This window comes from Emys orbicularis, chromosome 5 (assembly GCF_028017835.1).
Source record: "Emys orbicularis isolate rEmyOrb1 chromosome 5, rEmyOrb1.hap1, whole genome shotgun sequence".
NCBI lineage: Eukaryota > Metazoa > Chordata > Testudines > Emydidae > Emys > Emys orbicularis.
The window spans coordinates 129,792,143-129,815,996 of record NC_088687.1 but is presented as its reverse complement, the minus strand read 5'-3'; the positions used below and the strand labels follow the sequence as shown (position 1 = coordinate 129,815,996).

At 40.6% G+C, this 23,854-nt stretch overlaps 1 protein-coding gene across 1 annotated transcript in view; it reads left to right on the top strand.

Moving 5' to 3' along the window:
• The window catches only part of UVSSA (UV stimulated scaffold protein A), a 98,582-nt gene that overhangs the window by 15,665 nt on the left and 59,063 nt on the right, over nucleotides 1-23,854 (top strand). Inside the window, exon 8 of the mRNA XM_065405595.1 lies at nucleotides 23,234-23,336. Within this exon, the coding sequence (XP_065261667.1) occupies nucleotides 23,234-23,336 (103 nt within the window). The remainder of the gene's footprint in view (nucleotides 1-23,233; nucleotides 23,337-23,854) is intronic.

Genomic DNA, 23,854 nt, shown 5'->3' with positions numbered 1-23,854 from the left:
CATAAATGTTTGCAGAGTCAGGGCCTTCATTATTAGATAGGACATTAACACTAGTTGTTTTAATTTTTTTTATACAGTGAGGTAGTAAAATTTTAGAATTCTCTTTAGTCCCAGTTTCTTCATGTACAGTTTGTATTCTGTCCTTTGTTCTTTTCTATGTTGGCGTTTAGTGTTAATGAAGGAAGACATACATATTGTTATTACCATTTTATTATTTTGAAACATACAAAACTATGCCAACACCTCACAAGTCAGAAAAAAAGACGTGGTTCCTGATTTACAGTGCTTACATTCTACAGAGGTTGGGTAACAGACTTGGAAGCCTCTCATAATAATTAGCTATCACATAGTGCTTTAATGCTCAGAGTGTTTCACAAAGGTTATTCCCAGTGAAAATTTTGTGAGATGAGTAAGTTTTAATATCCTCATTTTACTATGCCACAGAAGAAGTCAGTTAGAACTAACTACTATTTTACTATGTGAGGAAACTGAGGCAGAGAGATTAGATGATTTGTCCAAGGCCACAGAATAAGTCAGTGACCCCACATATACATCTAAAACAACAGAGTTTACTAAGAATTTTTAAACTTGTTTGTGGTCAAATAGTGCTTGTTAGGTATAAATGGCCAAACTATATTTTTAAAAAACTAATTATTTTAGGTCAGAGTGTCCAGGAGTAAAACATGGCTTTTAACTGGGTTATAATACAGTTTCTATCTGTCACGGCAGGCTAGACTAAATTGTTAGTCTGATTCAGCCACAGTGAAGTTCATCAACTGTTGTTAAACTCTGTTTGGCTGTATAGACAAGGCCAGATTGGGATTTTTGAATTTCTCGGTCCCAGCACATCTCCCTGGTACAGAAGGGTTCTGGCTATGTATACTACTCCAGCTACAAACGCCAACACTGAATGAACGGTAATATTCCAGAAGACTCTCTTACCACTGCTTTCCCTTCAATGGGATGTGCACATAACCAGCTATGGAGGAATCAGCATAGTTGCTGCCATCCCTGTTGTCATTTTTATGGGAAAGGCTGCACATGCTGGCCCTCTGCCCAGAATATTGGTTACTGCCTTTTTTGTAAGATTTGAAAGACATTCAAGCCTTCATTCTATGAGTAGTGGAAAATAGTGCTGTTACCATTCTTGTTCACTATTGTTTGGTGTCAGAGTCAAACCTTGCAGAGCATACAGCTAGGAAAAGGGAAATATTTAATAATTCGCTTATTTTGAACACAATATTATTTGACAACTTAATAGAATTTGAGGTGTGGAACCTGTTAAGAGATGTTGGAAAATAAATGAATAGTAATTCTTCCATTTCTTTCATGGCGAAATGCCCAAACTTTTTCTTAACTAGTGCTGAGCTACTTAAATTTAAGCTGTGAATGAGGAGCATAATGAGCTGCAGAAGCATTTTCATAAAAAGCCTTTGGTTTCTCTACATGTGGTGGATTGTTTAGTTGAAACTTACTTTTAGACGGAAATTGACAACAATTAAAAAAAAAATGTAAAAATCCAAGTCCAATGGTCCAGCAAGCAGCAAGGCCTATCAAAAAAGAATGTTGTGCCCTGATCTTGCGAGGACTTACGCCCATACTTAACTTCATACACTGTGAGTACTTCCATTGGCACTACTCAAGGTCATGAACATCAGCCCATGTGTAAAACTTTGTAAAGTTGGAGCCTTAGTTCTTACTATAACAAAGTCTTGCTGTCTTTTGGTGGTGTCCTCTGTATGCCTGGAGATAAGAGAAATGTACTGATATTCTGATCGCTGAGCATCACTGCGAAAATCAGGACATTAGCAGATTTTACATATAACTGCTAGCACACTGAGTCTGCAGAATGGCATAGCAGGGGGTGTAGATATGCACCCTGTGCAGAAATAAGAGGGAGGAGAGACCATGCAAGAACTGGAGAGAAGAAATGAACCAAATAGCATGGTTACTGTGGAAAAGATCACTTGTAAGTTTCCGTCTGCTGTAGATCTGACATAAGCTGTATGTTATGACAATTGATATCAAGTCATTGTTATGTACCAGGGAGCAATTGCAATCTGCAAAGTAAATTGTGCTAGATGAAGATTATCACACTAGGTACAGGAGAATTGTTTGCATATCTGCTCATCTCCTTAAGTGTTGTCAAGACTCCCTATTAAAGTCATGTCTGTATCTTTCAGGGAGAGCATATTTTATTTTAGTGGCAACACCAAAGTGGCAAAATGTAAAACAGAAGGTTAGGGACTTACAAAATTTTCATCCATGACTGCTGCAGTGGCAACATCGGAGGATTAGCACTATTTTTATGCAGTTACTCTATTCTTTAATAGACCAGCAAGAATGGAGGCTCTATCAAGCATTGCAGCCTGGCTCCTCAGATCAGAATGGGTTTGTAGTCTTAGCTATCCACGCCTTTGCATAAAAGATGAGAGCAGTCACTCATACTTCTTTGTAGTCTGCACTTGGAAGGAATTTACGAGTATCCCTTTGCTAGGGATATAGGTGTACTTTGCTAGGTCTATGGTCAAGATGTTAATAGAATTGATCCTTAACTCTTTGAATAAGGGAGTTGGTACTAGCCTTCCTGATTCTTTGAAGAATTATCTTTTTAAATATTTTTTTCTACTCTTGGTGAACATAGCGTCTAGAGTAGTAGTTATCAGCCTTTATATATTTTGTGTGGTATCTCCAGTGTTGCAAACTCTTGTGATTTTTATCTTGAATCTGATGATACTTGGTGTTTTTTCTTAAAGCCCCAGCTCCCAGAGGCAAGTGGTTACTTAAGTAATCAGCTTTCATTTTTTAGGCAAGTTTTTAGTCCTCCTGGTTGCAAGTCCAAAATGCATCCTAAAGGCTCAGAACCCAGAAGGCAAATAAAAAGAATCCAGTGTTTATTATTTTTAAATCTCACATTTTTTAAAGCTAATTTCATGATTTGTTGGGCCCTGCCTTGTCATTTTTGAAAGTGTGGGGTGGCACTATTGTATCTTCCTTGCAATCAATGGGCATCTCTGCTTTCTCCCTGCTATCCCCTTGAACCAGTCCACAGTTGCCACCCTTTTGTTTTTTCAGTTCTTTCTCATATATAGGACCTTACCATATTCACGGCCATGAAAAATGTGTCACGGACTGTGAAATTGAGCTTCCCCCATGAAATCTGGTCTTTTGTGTGCTTTTACCCTATACTGTACAGATTTCATGGGGGAGACCAGCATTTCTGAAATTGGGGGTCCTGTCCCAAAAGGGAGTTGTAGGGGGGTTGCAAGTTTATTTTGCGCTGCCTTCAGAGCTGGGCGGCAAGAGAGCGGTGGCTGTTGGCCAGGCGCCCAGCACTGAAGGCAGCGCCCCGCCAGCAGCAGCACAGAAGTAAGGGTGGCAATACCATACCATGCCACCCTTGCCTCTGCGCTGCTGCTTTCAGAGCTGGGCAGCTGGAGAGTGGCAGTTGCTGACTGAGGGCTCAGTTCTGCAGGCAGCAGCGCAGAAGTAAAGGTGGCAATACCATACCATGCCACCCTTACTTCTGCGCTGCTGCTGGCGGTGGCTCTGCCTTTAGAGCTGGGCTTCCGGTCAGCAGCCACTGCTCTCCAGTTGCCCAGCTCTGAAGCCGTGCCGCTGCCAGTAGCAGCGCAGAAGTAAGGGTAGCAGTACCGCAACCCCCCCTACTTTTTGGGGCAGGATCCCTATAATTACAACTCTGTGAAATTTCAGATTTAAATATCTGAAATCATTAACATTACGATTTTTAAAATCCTATGACCATGAAATTGACCAAAATTGACCGTGAATTTGGTAGGGCCCTACTTATATATACGTATGCCATCTCTGATCTTTCTGTTTTTCATCTGTTTTCCTATTTGCTTTCTGCTCCCTAGCCTCCCTCCTACCTCCAGTCGTCATGCAGTTTCATACTGCTCAGGGTGCGTGTTTGAGAAAATGTGGTGTTTTTTTTTAAGCTCTGTAGCTGGAAACCTGGTAAGAGAGGGTTGGGAAAGTTCTTTAAGTGCTGGTCCCTATGGTTATAGTTATTTGCACAGATTTACCTTCTGTCCCTACCTTCAGCTAGAGCCATGGGAGGAGAAGGAAAAGAACTACAAATGTTGCCTGTATCCTTTGACTGTCCAGAGCCAGCCGTCTGCCCCCCTTGGTGTTGCCTTTATAAATATTATTGCATTAGCCGTATTTCCTGGCTGTCCAGATTCAAGCCCCTCTGGCAGACATTAAATAGCCATCGTCATATTTCTCATTCTGTAAGAACTTCTATTGTTTAAATTGGGGGTTGAAAGATGGGCAGCCTGACCACATTAGTCAAGGATAACCAAACACAAGGATTACCATTGGTACTCTTCTGTTAGTGAAAGTCCTTGTGTGCTTACACCATAGTTAAATTCATATCATCAGCGATTATTCTGGGACTGAGTTAGATGTTTACATCCCTTAAGAAGAGTGTCATATTTTGAAAGTGTATATGAGAGTTTTAAAGCACTCTGTGTGAGAATCTAAATTATGATTGAAATGAGGGAGGGAGTAAGAGGAAAGCACTTGCATGAAAGGACATGTTGCATTATTTTCTCTCTTTTTGTTAAGACTGTTCAGAATAATCTCAGTGCCCAGTAGAGGGAGTGCATACTGCATGCTGGACATTTTCCTTTGCACTTCCTTTATCTAGAGCAGGTCATGTCTTAGTGTGTACATGTTTTCATGTAAACTTATTACAGCAGTACTATGTCAGATCTATTGTAATAAGTTAGTTCTCCGCTCTATTTAGGTGAATTATTGTAGTGTCACAGTTCTAGTTATTGGCTGAGATTGGTATTTATAATAGAAACACCTATTTTTAGAGGTTTAATGCTGTTTTAAGCATAAATTGCTTATGGCTGGAACTTTGCTAAAATATTTCCAAACAGGGAATAATTTGTTTTTATTTTTATCTTGTTGGTATGCATGTCTTTTGTTCCTTTATTTATTTATTTTAAAACAGATGTTTGGATTTTTTAAGATATTTTTTCTTAAAATGCCAGATTTTGCAGATGTTTATACCTGAATTGCTTTGCATTTTTAAAAGTTATAAAAGAAAAATCCATATATTGCATCTTAAATCATGCACAAGTATGATGCACATCTACAGCATTTCCATAGAGACTAATGATAATACTTAACATTTTAATAACATCTCTATTGAACAGCATAGCATGTTCTGATGATGTCTTAATTTTTTTTCATATGTATCTATAATAACCAATAAATTATATTTCAAAATGTAAGAAATGTACATATGTCAAACTAGACTAAAATGAGTGTTTGAAACAAGAGCCAGGAAATTTGCCGTTACTCTACCTCCATTATGTATGCTGTGCAGGCCAAAACATTTGTTTTCTTCTGCATCCCCTTGTGTGTGTTTTCTTTAGTTTAGAGCTTAATTTAAAACTGTGTTTTGGCTTGTCTTAAAATGTCTTCCTAAAATGGACTAAGCAGTTGTTTGTGCTGTTATGATTTTTACCCTGAAATAGTTGACTGGACTGTGATTTTATTTGTGAAAGAGGGAACACAACTGCATCTGGTTTGTTTACAATATGTTGTGGTGGAGCCTGCAATAAGGGGAAGAGGGGACTATTGATGGTAAATCACTTAAAAATAACAGATGACCAAGGCATTTAGAATGCACTAATATTAATAGACTGGCTGTGTTTTAATGCAGCAGAATAATGTAGATTTGAATGACAGAGAGAATTTGGTAAACCCATACAATTGGCAAGCTTTTGGGGTGATTTGAGTTTGCTGCAATAAAATTGGATAGGTGGAGTTATGCCAAAAGTCTTCTAATTGCTTGTTAAAGACTGAACACCCTTACCTCCCATGAGGTTGTGTGTTCAGCAATTCTAGAACATGTGTTTTATTTTGTCTTGTTAAACATTCACGTTTAACCAGTCTAAATGCTTTTTAATTGTTTCATTAAGACACTGTTCCTCAAATAATCTTACTTTTGAATAAAGTTCTAACTCTTTAGTAATTTCTACTGTTTGGATGTGGGTTGGGGATTACTATATTGTAGATTTCAGCATAACTCTTTATTGCAGTGTAGATGAGATAGAATCATAGAAATGCAGGGCTGTCCGGGGCTTTGAGAGGTCACCTAGTCCATCCTCCTATGCTGAGGAAGGACCAAGTATACCGGTTCATAAAAACCTCCAAAGTTGGGGATCCCACAATCTTCCTTGGTAACCTATTCCAGTACTTAACGATCCTTATAGTTAGAACATTTTTCCTAATATGTAACTTAAATCTTCCTTGCTGCAGGTTGAGCTGATTACTTCTTGTCCTACCTGCACTGGATGTGTAGAACAGCTAATCACCGTCCTTTTCGTAACCCCCCTTAACAGAAGACCCACTCAGCCGCCTTTTCTTCATGCCCAGTTCTTCTTTGAGTGATTGCACATATCCATTCCAGTGTTGGGATGTGTGTGTACCAGTGCACAGTTGTGCCACGCTGAATGGTACCGCTAAGGAGACAAACTCTGACAAGTGCCCTCTGGTGCCTCACACACAGCACGTAGGTATAAAGGGTGCAGTTGCCCCCAACTGTACTCGGCCCCTTCCTACCGCCTGTGACTGTTATTGGAGCTCCCTTTCCTTGCTTCCGCAAACCTTTAGTCAAGTGTGTAAATAGTGCCCATTATAGTCTGCATAGTTAGTGTAGTTTAGTATTTAGTTAGTATAGTGTGTGCATCTGGCATCCAGCCTTGGTGCTGGCCCTGGTACCGGAGATATGCCATGTTCTCTGGGTTTCAAGCCCTTCCACTCTTGTGGAAGGCAATGTCTAACAGTGACCCTCATCCTAGCTGCCTTAAGTGCTTGGAGGATGCTTCAATGAGTGTTAAATGTAGTATTTGTAAGGGCTTTAAGCCCAGTTCCAAAAAAAAATCCAGGACAGCCAGATTGAAATATCTGCTGCTGGAATCAGTGCTGTGTCCTCCGTCTGAACCATCTACCTTGGTCCAGGTACCGAGCATCTCCAGCATTACCAGTACTGAGAGGTAGATCAGCATCACTGGTACTAAAGAAGAGGTACTGTAAATCAGACTCGGTACCAGGACCATCAGAGGAAGCAAAGAGGTTGAGCGGACTCAGGTGGAAGCTCAAAGAGGAGGCACTCCTCAGAGCGCACCTCTAAGCAGAGGAGTTCAGTGACTCCAGACCCCACCACAGCTAGTCTTAGTGGGCCTCCTGAAGTACCATCTTCGGGATCACCTCACATCCTGGTACTACAGCGTGCTTTCCTGGTACTGTCTACGTCTGAGACATACGAGGCTGGAAAAGAAGTGTTGAACCTCTGGGTACCACCGTCACTGGCAGTTCAGGAGTCTTGCTTGGCACTGGTGCCCAAGATATTAACTTTAGCGGCTTCACCTCCGCACCAGGCAGGTCCAGCTGATTGGGCTATCATGATATCATTTAAGAAGGTACCGTCTAGGGCAAAGCCACAGATGATCTCCCTGGCTCCCCTTTCTTCAGAGTCTGACATTTCCTTCCTTGTACTGACCGGTATGGCCCCACCATGGTCACAAGAAGAGGATTCTTCATCAAACTCTGAAGTGAAATCCTGTGTCCCCCAGCCAAGCTGATCACCAGGAATATACCATCTGCCTGCCTGGTTTTAGCCTCCGTATCAACAAGGGGCTTACTGAAAGAACTCTTAGGCCTTGCACAATTGTGGACCAGGGCTGTACCAGTGGCCCATTTGAAACATATGGGGTTCCCCTCTTAATCGAGAGCATCCCCACATCAACGTCAGCTGGCTTAATCTACTGGTTGTCAGGAGCATTGACACTGCAAACACCCTAGCATTGGTACTGAGCCCGTCACTGAAGATTCAGGACCCCTCTCACAAGTATCTGAGAGGAGAGGGAACTGGGCCAGACCCTGGTACCATTGGTATCCTCTTTCTCATCCTCTGAGGCAATTGTGGCAGAACCTGTTTTCTGCTTTCTGACGATAAGATGCATCACAAGTTATTGAGGAGGATGGCTATGGCCCTGGACATCCACAAGCTGATGGTAATCTTGGCATCTATGGCCCAGGCTAGAATTCCTCTGCTTACTAATGATGCTATTTTGTAGCCTACCAAGATTCTTTGGCAGACCCCGTTTCCTTGCCAATGACTGCAAAACGAGTGGAGATGAGATACTATGGTCCCTCTCAGGGGTTCGAGCATTCGACCCCAGGGGGTCAGCAGCCACAGAGAGAGGGGTGAGGGTTACCATACATCAACCCCAAAGAATAAAGAAATTGAGAAGCTGGACTTATTTAGGAGGAAGCTTTGTTCCACAGGCAGGTTACAGCTTTGTATTGCAAACCAGCAAGTTTTGCTGGGGCACTATGATTTCACCCTGTGGGATACAGTTTCAGAGTTCAAAGACAAGCTCCCAGATGATGGGAAACTAGAGTTCTTTTTCCGGCCCAATGGCTGTAAGATTTTTAAAGGGTTTGGACAGAACTTTTTCTGCAGGTACAGAACTCGATTCCAGCCTGGAGCCTGAATCTAGTCTTAACAAAGCTGATGGGTCCTCCTCATTGAGCCTCTAGCAATATGCTGTTGCACCTATCAATGAAGATGGCATTTTTAGTAGCCGTTACAACAGCCAGGAAAGTCGGGAAGTTGAGGACTCTCATATCAGATCCTCCTTATATGGTTTCTACGTGGACAAAGTCTACCTTCGTCCTTATGCAAGTTTTCTTACGAAGGGGGTCTCCACTTTTCATGTTAACAAAGCAATTTTCTTACCAACTTTCATCCCAAAGCCTCGTGGTAATAAGGGGAGGAGAGATTGCATGCTCTGGGTGTTAGAAGAGCTTTAGCATTTTATCTGGAATGAACTACACTTTCAGGTCTTCATCTCCATTGTTTATTGTATTTACAGACAGAATGAAGGGCAGTCCTGCTTTCATGTAAAGGATTTAGTTAATGGATATCCAGCTGTATTGGCCTGTGTTACCAGTTGGCTAACATGAATCTCTGGATAGAGTGCTGGGCCATTAAACTAAGTTCCAAGCAACCTCTGCAGCTTTTCTGTCTAACGTTCCTATATTGAACATTTTCAAATCTGCAACCTGATCATCCCTGTTAATACACCTCAGAATGATAGCCTTTTTTGAAACTGTATCACATTGTTCGCTGTTATTCTATGTATGATCCACTAATAACTCCCACGTCCTTTTCTGCAGTACTACTGCCTAGCCAGTTAGTCCCTATTTTGTAGTTGTGCATTTGAATTTTTCCTTCCTCTTACATTACAAGGTCATTTTGAATTCTAATCCTGTCCTCAAAATTACTTGTGACTTGTAACCTAAGTTCCCTCTAAGCTGCCGGACCTGCTGCGGTGGGGAGAGGGACCTCACCCCCCCCCCCCAACCCCCCCCCAGACAGTACTGGGTTTATAATGGCCCAAAGCCACGGACCATCACTGGCATTCCGGACTGTGGACAGACCTGCCACGGCCGGGGGAGAGGCACCATGCCCTCTACCCAGCCCAGCCAGCACCTGCCACGGCCTGGGGAGAGGCAACCCAGCCCGCCCTGGAGCTGCCACGGCAGGGAGAGGCGCCTCTTCCCTCCAGCCCAGGAGCTGCTGTGGGGGGAGAGAGCTGGGGGGGAGTTCTGTCTCCCCGCTGTAGCCCCAGGGCAGCCTGCACCCCAAACCCCTCATCCCCAGAGCCTGCATCCCCAGCCAGAGTCCTCACCTGCCCTGCACCCGAGCCCTCTGCCCCAGCCCTGAGCCCCTCTCCCTGTCCCCACCCCAGAGCCCACACCCCCAGCCAGAGTCCTCACCCACTCCTGCACCACAACCCTCTGAGCCCCCTCCTACACTCCGAACCCCTTGGTCCCACCCACACCACATGAATTTTGTTATGTGCACCAATTTGGAGGTGCTGTGTCACACATCACCTCCATATTGGTGCACATAACAAAATTCATTCTGCACATGCGTGGGAAAAATTAGAGGGAACACTGCTTGTAACTCCTCCCAGCTTGGTGTCATCCACAAATTTTATATGCCTACTCTCCACTCCATATCCAAACTGGTAAAGAAAATACTGAATAGTACTGGACCCAGAACAGACCCTTGTGGGGTCCCACTAGATATTGTATGTCCTCCCAGTTTGACAGTGAATCACTGATAAGTACTTTGAGGATGATTTTTCAACCAGTTGTGTACCCACCTTATAATATTTTCATAAAGACAACATTTCCTTAGTATGCTGCGTGTCATATGAAACTTACTAAAATAAAAATATAACACTTCTACTGCCACTAAGCCAGTTAGCCAGTAACCCTATCAAACAAGGAAATTAGGTTGAATTGGCATGATTTGTTCTTGACAAGTGTATGCTAGCTATTCCTTAATAACCCCATTATCCTCTTGGTGCTTACAGACTGATTGCTTAATAATTTGTTCCAGTATCTTTCCAGGTATTGAAGTTAGGTTGATTGGTCTATAATTCCCTGAGTCCTCTTTGTTCCCCCTTTTAAACATAGGTACAGTAGAACCTCAGAGTTAGGAACATCTGGGGAATGGAGGTTGTACGTAACAATGAACAAAATGTTATGGTTGTTTTTTCAAAAGTTTACAACTGAACATTGACGTAATACAGCTTTGAAACTTTACCATGAAGAAGAAAAATGCTGCTTTTAACCATCTTAATTTAAATGAAACATGCACAGAAACAGTTTCCTTACCTTGTTAAATCTTTTTTTATAAACTTCCCCTTAATTTTTTTAGTAGTTTACATTTAACACAGTATTGTACTGTATTTTTTGTTTTTGTTTTGTTTTTTGTCTCTGCTGCTGCTTGATTGTGTACTTCTGGTTCCAAATGAGATGTATGGTTGACTGGTCAGTTCATAACTCTGGTGTTCATAACTTGGAGGTTCTACTATGCTTGCCCTTCTCCAGGCCTCTGCGGTCTGACCCATCCACAGAGTTCTTGAAGATAATTGCTCAGGGTTCCGAGATTGCTTCAGTTAGTTCCTTAAGTACCCTAGGATGAATTTCATCAGGCTCTGCCAATTTGACTACATCTAACTAAGCTAAATATTCTGTAACCTGTTATTTCCCTGTTCTGAGCTGTGTTCCTTCCCCCTTGTTGTAACTATTAATTGTTTTAAGCATCTGGTCACAGTTAAAGTAAAATAACCATTAATCCTTCTTGATGTCTTCTATTAGCTCTTCTTCCCTGCTATGTAGTAGACCTAGACCGTCCTTTGTCTTTTTCTCTTGATCCTAATGTACGGTAACTCCTCACTTAACGTTGTAGTTATGTTCCTGAAAAATGCGACTTTACGTGAAACGATGTTAAGAGAATCCAATTTCCCCATAAGAATTAATTAAATGGGGGGGCTAGGTTCCAGGGCAGCTTCCCTTACTCTGCAAACACCAGGGGCGGGGGGCTCAACCCTCAGCCTTCCCACTCCACCCTTTCCCCCAAACCCCCACCATTGACCCGCCTCTTCTCCCCCCCCATCTCCTCCCCCTTTACTTTGCACGCTGCGTCCTCCCCCCTCCCTCCCCTCCCTTCTAAACGCCGCAAGCCAGCTGATTGCCGCGGGCAGGAGGCAGGGGGAGGAGGGGGAAGGTGCTGATCCGTGGGGTCTGCCAGCGGCAAGAGGCACTGGGGGGGGGGGGGGCGTAGGGAGGCTGCCAGCTGTGGAGAAAGCAGGCAGCCAAACAACATAAGAGTGGAGCATAGCACAACTTTAAATGAGCATGTTCCCTAATTGATCAGCAACGTAACAGTGAGGAGTTACTGTATTTATAGAACCTCTTCTTATTGCTTTTTCTTTCCTTGCCAGATGTAACTCATTTTGTGCCTTAGCCTTTCTGATTTTGTCCCAGTATCCTTGCCCTATTCTTTTGTACTCATCCTTAGCAATTTGTACATGTTTTTCTCTTTTTGATTTTCAGGTAATTAAAGTACTCCTGATGGAGCCATATTGGCCTCTCGCTATTCTTCCTATCTTTCTTCTGTGTCAGGATAGTTTGCTGTTGTGCCTTCAAAATTGGCTCTTTGAGAAATGCCAGCTCTCTTGAACTCCTTTCCCCCCCCCCCTTAGGTTTTCTTCCAATGGAACCTTACCTATCTGTTCTTTCAGTTTGTTAAAGTCTGCTTTTCTTTTCAAGTTCACTGCCCTTAACACCATGTGTCAAGTGTGTTGGCGACTACCATTTGGAAACATGTTCCTCTGATGTAGAAGAAATTAGTGTATATGATACAAAAATAACTGAGGGAAAAACTGATTGCTGCTTCCAATTTTCATTTTGTGTTGTCTAGTTTGGCCTTACAACAATGTAAAGTCTTATCTATGCTACAGTACTTTGGGGACATACTCTGTACCATGGGAAAATAAAATTAAGGCATTTGGAATATTTATCTAAGTGCCTTATGCTAATCCCAGCAAAGCATCCACCTTATGTTGTTGTCATTATGCAGAAAAAGAATAGACAGGGTGAAGTATTTTCCATTTATGGCATCTTGTAGATGTCCCTGGTCAAAAATGATAAGGGGTGGTGCTCTGGAGGACACAAAATAATTTTGACAACTCTTTGTCAGATAGACATTTCCACTCCTTATATACTGCAATGTCTTTAGCAAAGTTGACAACAGGACTTCTGCATCTCTCCAAAGGTATCAAACTGTTAAACCCTTTGCCATCTGGGAAAAGCCTTTTAAAATAGTGCATCTCCTCTGACAACTGAGAACATGACCTCTAGAAACCAAAAGAGCCTTGTGGCTCTTTCCCTAGACAGCGGAATTCTCTTCTAAAATCATACAGGTTTAGTAGATTTTAATGCCTGAAAGGAACCACTGTGATACTCTAGTCTGACATCCTGCATCACGCAGGCATAGAACTTCACTCAGTAATTCCTGTATTTCCCCCCTCCACTTAGAGGGGTGTGTGTGTGTGTGTGTGTGTGTGTGTGTGTGTGAGAGAGAGAGAGACACACACTTATTTTAAGGTCAAATGGAACAAATAATGAAGGAAATAGCAGATAAGAGGTCCCTCTTGGAGTATCCTTGACAAGGCTCCTCTAACAATCCCCACCAGTAAATTCTTCCCAGCCACATATTGTCTTCTACTAGTCCTGTTTTAGAGGTGTGCTGATTAAATTTGTTGATTCTACGAACTTGGGAGGCATCACCAATACAGAGGAGGATTGGAACACTACACAGGAAGATCTGGATAACCTTGTAGACTGGAGTACAAGAAATGGGATGAAATTCAGTAGTACAAAATGCAGTCCCTGGGTAGGACATTTTCATTGGAAGGTTTTGGGATTCCTTCCCCTCCCCTTAGCACAAGAGAGAAAGCTCTGATGTTTGTCCGAAGGCCTCTATATTTATGTAGGCTTTTCCTGAGATGTGGGTTGGATGGGCAGGCTTTTAATTTTTGTATTCTGTGGGATAGTATGTGTCTTGAAAATTTTAATGGAAATTAAGAAATATTTAATAGGCACACAATATAAATAGAATTACAAATAAAATGTTTCATCCTCTAACAAGTTATCTGTGTCATTAACATATTGTGTGGTTTGGATTAAATAAATATAATGTAAAATATGCATTATATTATATTTTTTTGGACAAATATATAATAGAATACCTACCCAGGTCCTCTGTAATTCCAAAACCGGAAACAGAAAAAAATCTTTAACAGTAGATAGTTCCTATATAAAAACATGAATTCCTTTCCCCCTCAGTTTTAACCTTTGGATTTATATATCCACGGTCTTCATATTTTTTCTTCATCAGTTTTCAAAAAGACCATTTTTCTCTTGGCATAACTGATACTTAAAAATAAAACTGTGTAGTCCTTTAAACAGGGCTTCCTTTTCTAGTCTTATTTGGGTAGTTTCATATTTTTCTCTTTCAGATCTGGATATTGTTATGAGTATATATTATGCCTTGTATTGGATATAATTCTGTCTGCCTGCTGTTAAGTTTATTTTTAAAAAAATCTTGTCATGCAAATCTAATAATGAATTCTTACAAGTTGCAACTGTGATGACCTCTGATTCCTGTCTCATCAGCCAGCCACACAATGCAATTTGGTGGATCTTTTTAATAGAGTGTAAAGTAAAGTAGGTTCTCTCTGCCACTGAGTTAACCCTTAAGTATTTAAGTTTACCAGGGCTAAGGTGTCATCTCCCTGGATTCCTTCCTTAATATTGAGTAGTGTGCTCCAAAGGTAGTATATGTGATTTCCTCCCCACTTCTTTGGTATGCTATTGCTGTTATTTTAAATAAAGTTCTCCCTGAAAGGTAGGATGATAATGTGCATAAAATGTCTTTACAGAGATCAGTATTAATAATTAGCCACGTGCATATTTACAGAAATTAAAAAGAGAAAATTATGCAGGCTTTTAATAGCAGTAAGAGAAGTTATGATTAAAAACTAATACTTTAAATAAGTGTATATATAGGAACACCAAAGTAAAATAGTTATTACATCTCTACCCCGATATAACGCGACACGATATAACACGAATTCGGATATAACGCGGTAAGGTTTTTTTTTCCTTTTTCTCAGTCTGCAGACCTAAGTTTCCTCTGAATAACAAAGGAATGAGAATAAATATTAAAAACCTTATATCAACTTTTTAAAAAGTCTTTGGGGCCTTGAAAATTAGGTCCAGTGTTGCTAAAACAAACAGGGCTACTTAACCAGTGCTGCATGATACTGGAAAGCCTAGAAGCTCACCTGAATCTCAGCTCCTTCCACCTGTGTGCCTGGAAGCTCAGTGGGTGAACCCCAGAGAACTAGCCTGCTCAAAGCAGGTCTGTGAGATTCTGTTAGGAAGAAGAAAGCCCTCCACCAGGGCCACATATCTTGCAAAATGGAAGCGGTTCTCCATCTGGTTAGATAAATGTCTATCAGGGATGGTCTAGACAGTATTTGGTCCTGCCATGCGGGCAGGGGACTGGACTCGATGACCTCTCGAGGTCCCTTCCAGTCCTAGAATCTATGAATCTATAGTCATCCCAGCGGTGTGTCTTGCCTACGCGATCGTCGCTGCCATTCATTCTAGAGTACCTGCTGTACTTGAAACAGCAGGGCCTATCTATTTCATCAGTTAAAGTTCACCTGGCTTCCATCTCAGCTTTTCATCCTTGGCTCCTCGGCTGATCCATTTCTTCAAATGATACATCTATCCATTTCCTTAAGGGCCTAGAGAAGTTGTACCCCAGGAGCGAGAACCTGTCTCCCTGGGATCTCAACCTGGTCTTATCAAGGCTTACAGCCCTTTTCCCTCCCCCGCCCCCGTTCGAGCCGCTGGTAACATGCTCCCTGTTATACCTTCTTAGTTGCCATTATTTTGCCATACTTCTAAAAAGGTGACCTTCTTAGTTGCCATTACTTTGGCCAGAAGGGTCTCGGAGCTCCGTGTCCTCACTTCGGAGCCGCCATACACCGTGTTCTTTAAAGATAAGGTTCAGTTGCATCCTAACCTGGCTTTCCTTCCAAAGATAGCTTAATTGATATGAAACTAGGAGACTATCTTCCTACCGTGAAGCCTCATGCAAACGGGGAGAAGCAGAGACTTCACTCAAATGTTAGTTATGTACTAGCTTTCTACGTAGAAAGGACCAGACCAAAATACACCCAGCTGTTTATAGTAGTTGCAGACAGGATGAAAGGTCTCCCGATCTCGGCTCAGAGAATTTCATCGTGGATCACGTCATGTATCCGCATGTGTTATGAACTGGCGGGTGTTCCACCCCTGCCTATCCTACCTGTTGGTTCCATAAGGGCACAAGTTTCTTCAGTGACAATTCTAGCACAGGTTCCTATTCAGGACATTTGTAGAGCAGCAACTTGGTTGTTGGTGCACATATTTTCTTTTCACTATGCCATCACTCAGCAGCCAGGGACAATGCTGGATTTGGCCAAGCTGTGTTGCAGTCAGCATGTCAGTGAATTCTGAGCCCACCACCTATACAACTGCTTGGGAGTCACCTACATTGGAATGGACATGTGCAAGTACTCGACGAAGAAAAAATGATTAGTAACCTTTCCGTAATGGTTGTTCTATGAGATGTTGTCAAGGCTAATTCCCCACTCTGACACTTCAAGTGCAGAAGGTGGGGGCCCGCAAGAATACTAAAAATTAACACCGGCCACTCCAGGCTTGTATTAAACTCGCAAGGTTACAGCTTTTCGCTGACCTTGGATTGGTAGATGCTGCCACCACCCAAGTGCAGAACCCCTTTGAGAGCCCAGGAAGGCGCACTTGGGAATACCTTCCTGTGGGGTACCCTCAAGCCCTTTCACCCTCACCCTCCCCCCCCCCGGGGGAAGAGCTGAGAAAGAAAAAGGAAATCAGCTTTTGCCACCAGCTAATTAAACAACATGTGCACAAACCTCTTAAGACACACACATCCAATTCTGTTCTTAAAAAAGGTAAATTTAATTAATAAATAAAAAGAAAATACATCTGAGAACTTAAGCTATTGCTAGATTTTTTAAAAAAAGCAACTACAAGGATTAAGCACCAAGAATAACTTTTTTGAGGTCCATTTTAAAGGTTACAAGCAAAACAAAAGCACCTGGGGTTAGCACAGAGGAATCCATAAGCCATAAAGAAATAAAAGGAGTAAACCTAATTGTGTCTTCCTAGACATTTCCTGATCTACTTACATATCTGGGGTTTTAAATGAGTAGTTTCTAGGTATGATACTGATGGTTTTTTCATACCTTGCCCAAGCTTCTCACAGCATAACTGCTCTCTCCACCTCTCCCCCAGGAGAACAACCACAGACAGACAAAAGGGGAGTCTTGTTTCAATTTTAAAAAGTTCTAAAAAGAGCCTTCCCATTGGCTCTTTTGGCCAGGTGCCCACTCACTTCTTTTTACCTATGCATAGCAATGAGACTTTTTAACCCTTTACAGGTAGAGCAATTAGAGAACAGCTACTAAGAGGGATTTTATAGGTACTGGCTGGCTGGGTGTCCATAAAAGGGAGCCACCCCCACCCCCTTCATTTATTACAGATGTGTTGCATGTGTCCATTCCAAAATCCGTCCTCCTACCCCTCTTATGGTAGTTGGCTGGAAAGAAGGAACTGAGGGGGCGCAGGGTTGGCGAGGCCCTTTATACAGGCACTATGGACGCCCTGCACCAGAGCTGACTTGACGGATACCATTGAGGGAAACATTTCCGGCAACTGTGCTCGGGGCATGCACACACCTACATTGGAATGGGTGTGTGGAACACATCTCGAAGAACAACTGTTACTGAAAGATTAGTAACTGTTTTTAATTAGATTCTGAGATGTTAGGTTGCTCTAAGTAAGAAACTATTACACACTCCATTGAATGTGAGTTTTATGAAAAATTCAGATTACACAAGTGATAATTTGGCCATTTTTTTCTAATGTACAACATTTAAAGCATTAAGTGTTCAAAAAGTGACTACTTCCATGACTCCTCCCAAGACATACTGAACTCTGTCTGTGTACAGCATTTTCCTAAAATAACTATTTTGTTACACCCGCCAACATTCCTGATCGCCTGCATTTGCTGACCTACATTGCACAGTAAATGAATAATCTAGTACAACATCTGAAAATGATGTATGCTTAATTCATCTGAATCATGCATCACTAGGATATAAGATAGAAAAACACTTAGACTACTGTACTTCGTCAGAGAGAGAGAAAGAAAAACCACATTGTAATGGAGTCACTTGTGTTGCGGTGTACATTAACAATTTAATGTGAAGACTCGCCAACACTGTACCTTTTGCTTTACTGCTTGGTCTGAAGTGTATCCCCTTAAACATCCATTTCCAACTCTTGAGCAATTCGAAAAAGTATGAAAAGGGCATTCCCAAACAATCTTGTATCAAGTTGCCCAGATTTGCCTACTTACTATTGAGCAAATACAAATGGAAAAGGAATGAGAAGGGATGCTTTTGCTGATAAGCACAAAATGCAGTGTTTGGCTAGGCTTCAGATACAATTTGCAGTCATTTGAATTTGTATTCAAACCTTAGTGTGTTTCCCCCCTCAGAAATGTAGCTTTTCTAACAGCCTATATTTATCTAGCACTACAGAGAAAAATCAAACATGATTTTGAAATATGACAAAATTTCAGCATTGATATTTCTGTTTCAACATGTTTTAGAGGATACAAAAGGATGGGGATAGAAATGAAGTTAAAAAAGACTTTCCCAATAAAATATGTTTTGAGGATTATGTTTCATTGTCAGTTATTTAAAAAAGGTTTTTTTACTTTGTTACCAATGATTGCGTATTTGTGACACAAAACATCCCTGTCCCTCATTTACAATTACTTAATTATATTTTGTGTTCTTGTGGCTGTATACAAAATGTGTTCCTTTAAGTTGCACCTTCAAACGTGTTCCACTGTGATAAGTATTATAGTTCCTTGGCCAAAATCTTCTGACCTCTAGAAAAAATGTGTAGTTGGCTGTGAGTAGATGCACATGAGATATTGGCATGGTGGAATAATTTGCAAGATCTTCCAGTGAGAGTATTAGCATATAAATAGCAGATGCAATGACGACCATCACAGCTGAGTACATTTAATTTTTAGTTTATAAGATAGAATGGGTTTTTAAATGCATAGCCATCAAGCCTGCTGAAAGACAAATGAAGTTTAGAGTTCACTTGTCTGAGGATGCCTTACATCATTTTTTTTTTAAAAAGGGAAACAGAGACACATAAAACAGAGCACAAGTGATTTCTAGGATGAGAAGTAATTGAGATTGCAAACCAAGTTAATTAGACCATACAAAATTTATTTAATGGTCCCAGCTGTAGTTTGCAAGCAGTGTTTTAGCGAGTAAGTAGATACAGCTTCTTTACGTGTTATGTCTTTTTTTTCTCTTTCCTTTCTAAAATAATTAGTAACTCCTGTACATTTAGTTTTATAAACTGATTGCATTATATATTTTAGATATTGTATTGCTTGTTTAACTATGAATGTGGAGACTCCATTTTCTAAATCCTCTTAATGTAGGAATCAATATAAAACTGAGAAAAGGACCAAAGGCTTTATATCTTGCAAAGTATTTTGTTGCAGGTTTTTTTGTATTTGTGTGGTTTGCTAGCATTTAGGATAAATGAGCAATGCATGTAACTGTATGGGTGATTATAATAAGATACATTAACTCATTGGATGTACGGTAGGGCATAGGCTCAAAAGTAGAGAGGAGTCGTTATGAGATTTCTGCCAGCACACTATATCTTGTTTTGGGCTCTTATTTTTTAAGAGAGGCCTCAGGAAGGAAGCATCTGATTATTTTTTTTCCCTGCTAGAGAAGGACTAAGTACACTTAGCTAACTAACTACAGAAGTTAAATATTTTTACAGGAAAACTAAATTTAATAAAAGTCCGCAGTGAAATTCAAGGGTGCAAACAATAAGCATAATATTTTATGAAAATGACCCTCATATTTAAAATCTGGCATTATATGTTATGCATTGTAGCACCAAGTCCACATCTACCTTTTAGAAAATTAAAACACATAAATTCTGTTTAGTGTTTGATCTGCACTGCACTAGCTGAAAGCCATAATGCCCCTAAAACCTTGGGTTGCTTTTCACCTTTCATAAATTCCTGGGTAGATTCTATACAAAAAATAATTTTCAGCTCCGTGGCTCATTGTTATTCAAACTTGATTGATCGTCGTCATTTACTCAGTGAGGAAGTTAAGTGCTCCTGTCATTTCCAAAGAGTATAATTGGGACGTTTCACAGGTCAGCGGTAGTGACAGGTTTCCCTTTTGATTAGTGTTAGACTGATAACAAAAATTACAGTTTCCTATGATTAATGTTTCCTATAGTACCTAAATGCGCAGTTCATGGATTGTACCTAAACAAAGTGAATTTGCATCTGATTATGCCTTTTCACAGCAGGGCTTTTTGTGTGCCTCGAAGTTTTTGAGATCATCCAGGTATATAAGGATGTTGCTCCTGGTTCAGTTTTTAAGTCAGCCATGTGTGATATGCAGGTTGTTTGGTGAAACCTCTTCATAGATAAGTTTCTCAAGCAATATAGAGGAAATAACTTTAAATTTCCCTTGTTTTGTTTGTTTTAAGACAAGTTCTGTGTCCTGAAGTCTTGCCCAGGTTTTGCAATATATATATAATGTATGTAAGTATTTGAACTAAAACGTCTCCAATATCCTAGACACAATGTAGTGGATTTAGGCTAGATTATCAGCCTTAACTAAGTTTTATTTTTGATTTTTCACATTTTGCACAAACAAATTCTAGACTGTGTCCATCCATAACAAGCTTTAGTTTGGTGTAATTTGTTTTATAGCTGACTTAGAAATAGGAACTGAGAGTAGAAAGTCTGACACAATCTTATCTCTAACAGGACAAACAGGCAGCTATAACTAACCAGAAGAGAACTAATTTGCTCCCATCTCCTAAATTGCCTTTAACAACTAGAAAAGGGGAAAAAATAGAACTTTGAAGCCACACTGCTAACAAACTAGTTCCTTTTCAGTCTCCCAACTGCTCATGTTGTGCTGAAAGCAAAACCCTACAATATTTCTCTTTCTAAAGGCCAGCTGAAAGGTCTTCTAAAAGATTGAAATTTAAAAATTGATGTGCCTCTTTGGTAATTGGCTAACCCAGTCTGCTGGTGTGTTTGGCTGTAGAGCACTTGGCCCTTTCTGTGTTGGAACCCTAGTTTGACTTCCAGTCTGGGCCATGAGAGGTCAGATGCAGCATGTGTCTGTCTTGGCCACACCAGGCAGGGATGAACTGCTTCTTTCCTTAAGATGAGGAGGAATAATTGCAGTGGGAAGTGAAAAGTAATTTAAAACTCAGAGCCCTCCAGCATGCCTAAAACATGGCAACTCTCTGTCTGCTGATTAGAGGTAGTGATGGTGTGGCCAACGGGACGTCCATGGTTGTAGCTACGTATTGTTGACTTCAGGGCTGGTTTCAAACGAGTTTCTGGGAATTAATATTAAACCCAAAAAATAATTAGGGGAAGAAAGGTACTGTTTGGTTATGATGCACTTGATAAATCTACTGTCCTTTAGTACTTTTTAAAACTTAGGACTACAGTGTTCTGTGGAAAGAGTCAATTAAGAAACAAAGAAATCGTCCTCTAAATTTCACTTACTGAAGGGTAAATTGCAGTGTCAACAGCAACTGAACGTTTTCTGTTAGAAATGAGCTTCAGTGTCGCTTATAAGCAATGCTGATGCAAAGTTTTGCTAAGTTTGTTGATTTTTAATATACTCAGTAGACTAAGGTTTGGTTTCCAGGTTTTTTTGGCTTCAGAATCTCAGTATGATTTAGAGGAACTCAAGTGTGCAGCTGTGACACACGATTAGATTAGTGAATTACATTGGTAAAATTCTGCTGCAGGGGGAAATTGCTTCTTCCTCCTGTGCTTTCTACAACTAGTACCTGCATGAGAGAGGTAAATGCAGTGGGAAGGAAATTAAAAGCAATAATCCATGGTGGGAAAAAATTATCATAGGTGATCTAATCACCTATTTCTCTGTTGCTTTTGTTTACTTCAGGGAATTTGAATAACTGTGATTGAGAGACTGTTCGTTTAATGGATCCTTTGCATTGTTTCCCAAACGCATAAAAGCATGTGGCAAAACTACAATAACTCCTGTATTCTGTGACATGTAAATCTCTTAAAATCTCCCCAAATTGGGCAAGAGAAATAAAATACTAGTGATTGGCAGCATTGCTGGCTTTTTAAGAGACTACCAGAATTTGGGGATTTTATAAGTTAGCTATACAAATTCTCATTGAAGAAGAGGCAAATGGTTTTTGCCCAGATAATAATTGTTGAGGGGAAATGTATTGGTAGATGTATGTGAAAGAAAGAGGCATTGGAGGAAGGTTGTAGAGTCTCATTGGCATACTCATGGCAAAAAATTAGCTGAAATAAAATTTAGGAAGCTGATAGCCTCTAATATGAGTTAGTTGCTTTGATTAATTGATAGGAATTGCATTTTTATTTTTCAACTACTCATAAATATTCCATTCTATGTATAATATGGGCTATACAGGCATATATTTTAAAAATCCCAATAATTTCAGTTCCTTAGATTCCACATAGTAAGGTTTGCAACCTAATGATGTAATTGTTTAGGGTCTTTCAAATCAGATAAGATATTTATGTATTGCAAGTATTTTTTTCTTTTAAAGCTGCTGTCAAAAAGTAAATACAGTAGAATCCCTTTTAATTGAATCCCACTTATTCGAGCCACAGTCTTGTATCCCAGTCTCCCATATCTACTGCAGACTTCACCACAGTTTGGGTTCTCAGACTGATATGCAGTGAAGGCCCTTGGCCTGCTAAAAAGAATTGTTCCTAATGTTGGCTGGATTCTTAATGCAATCATATATCCCCAAAACAAAGTGATGCAAACAACACACCTGTTGGCTTTTCAGAATGGCTTGATTTATTAGGGTTGTATTAGTTTCAGCATGTCTCTTTTAAAATTGTCTGGACAGTATTCTCTAAACTGGGGAAACCATTGTGAATGTGGATGCCCTCTTCAGACAAACTGGGTATACTGTAATAATTATCTTATTTTAAGATCCAGGGTCTCTGGGGACTATGTAAAAATATCCCTCCATCCATCCAGGCAACATGCCTCAATAAGTCCCAGAATAGACTCCAACTCTGCAGAGGAGGAGAAGGAAAGTAAAATGGCATGACATTAAGGCAAGTTTGAATGTCTTTGATTTTATCAGAGTTGAGGCTGCCAGCCCATCCTTTGCTCATCCTATTTGGCCTGTTGTATGTGTTGGGGAAGCGTACACAGTGGGTGATCTTACATAACGTGCTGAATGAGCTGAACCAACAAAACTAGGATAGGCAGTGATCAGGCTCTCTATCACTTGCTCATTAAGTCAAGATCTTAATGTTGTTTTAACATTTTTTTTTGTATTTTATAGTTTCACACTTTCTCACACTTCACCAACTGTGTGTCTTCTAATGGATAAGAAAACCTTTAAAGAAGATATCTCTTAGGGATTGAAGATGGCTTTAGAGATGAAATGTAAAACAAGGGGTCTAATCTTAGATGATGATTAAATACATAATTAGGGAAATACTTTTGGCTCAGAAGAGCCTCAGTAGTGGGCTGTCTTGCTGTCTGCTAATATTTTCAATATGGAGGGGAGAAAAAATAGTCTCATTTTCTGTATTTTTTTCCTGTAGATGAAAGTCTCCGACAGTGAAGATGATGAAGATGAATTTGTGGAGGTCCCTGAGAAGGAAGGTTATGAGCCCCACATTCCAGACCACCTGCGTAAGGAATATGGTAAGTTTGCCCAGCTGTGAAAAGCTTTATCCCTGCATGTTACTGCTGCAGTAAAGTAAATAAACAGCTATTATGAAGTAATAAAGTGATCAGTGGTGTGGGTAATCTCTCTGACTGCTGTGAGGAAGTCATTACATAGATAGGGGAGCAGCGATTGGCTCTAGATAAACAAATACTTTCTAGGAGGAGAAGCAACTGAGACCAGGAGCTTATTTCATTCAGCCATGTTCCACTATAATTTAGAGACAGAAGCTGCTCTGTATGTGTGTGTGCATGTGTGCTAAAAAAGGATATTTATTTACTCAGAATAGGGTGGTAGGAGAGTATAATTGTAAACAACCATGGCTTAGAAATACTGAGGATGTTTTGGTGAAACAGGATAGGATTTTGTGCTGCTCGCTGCAATTATAGCATCTGCAGGCACACAGCCACTTACCACACTGAGGGTGGTTAAATGTGGCCCACAACCTAGCCTCTCTCTCCAATGTGGGTGTCGTAACAAAAGGTTAAGTGGAGCT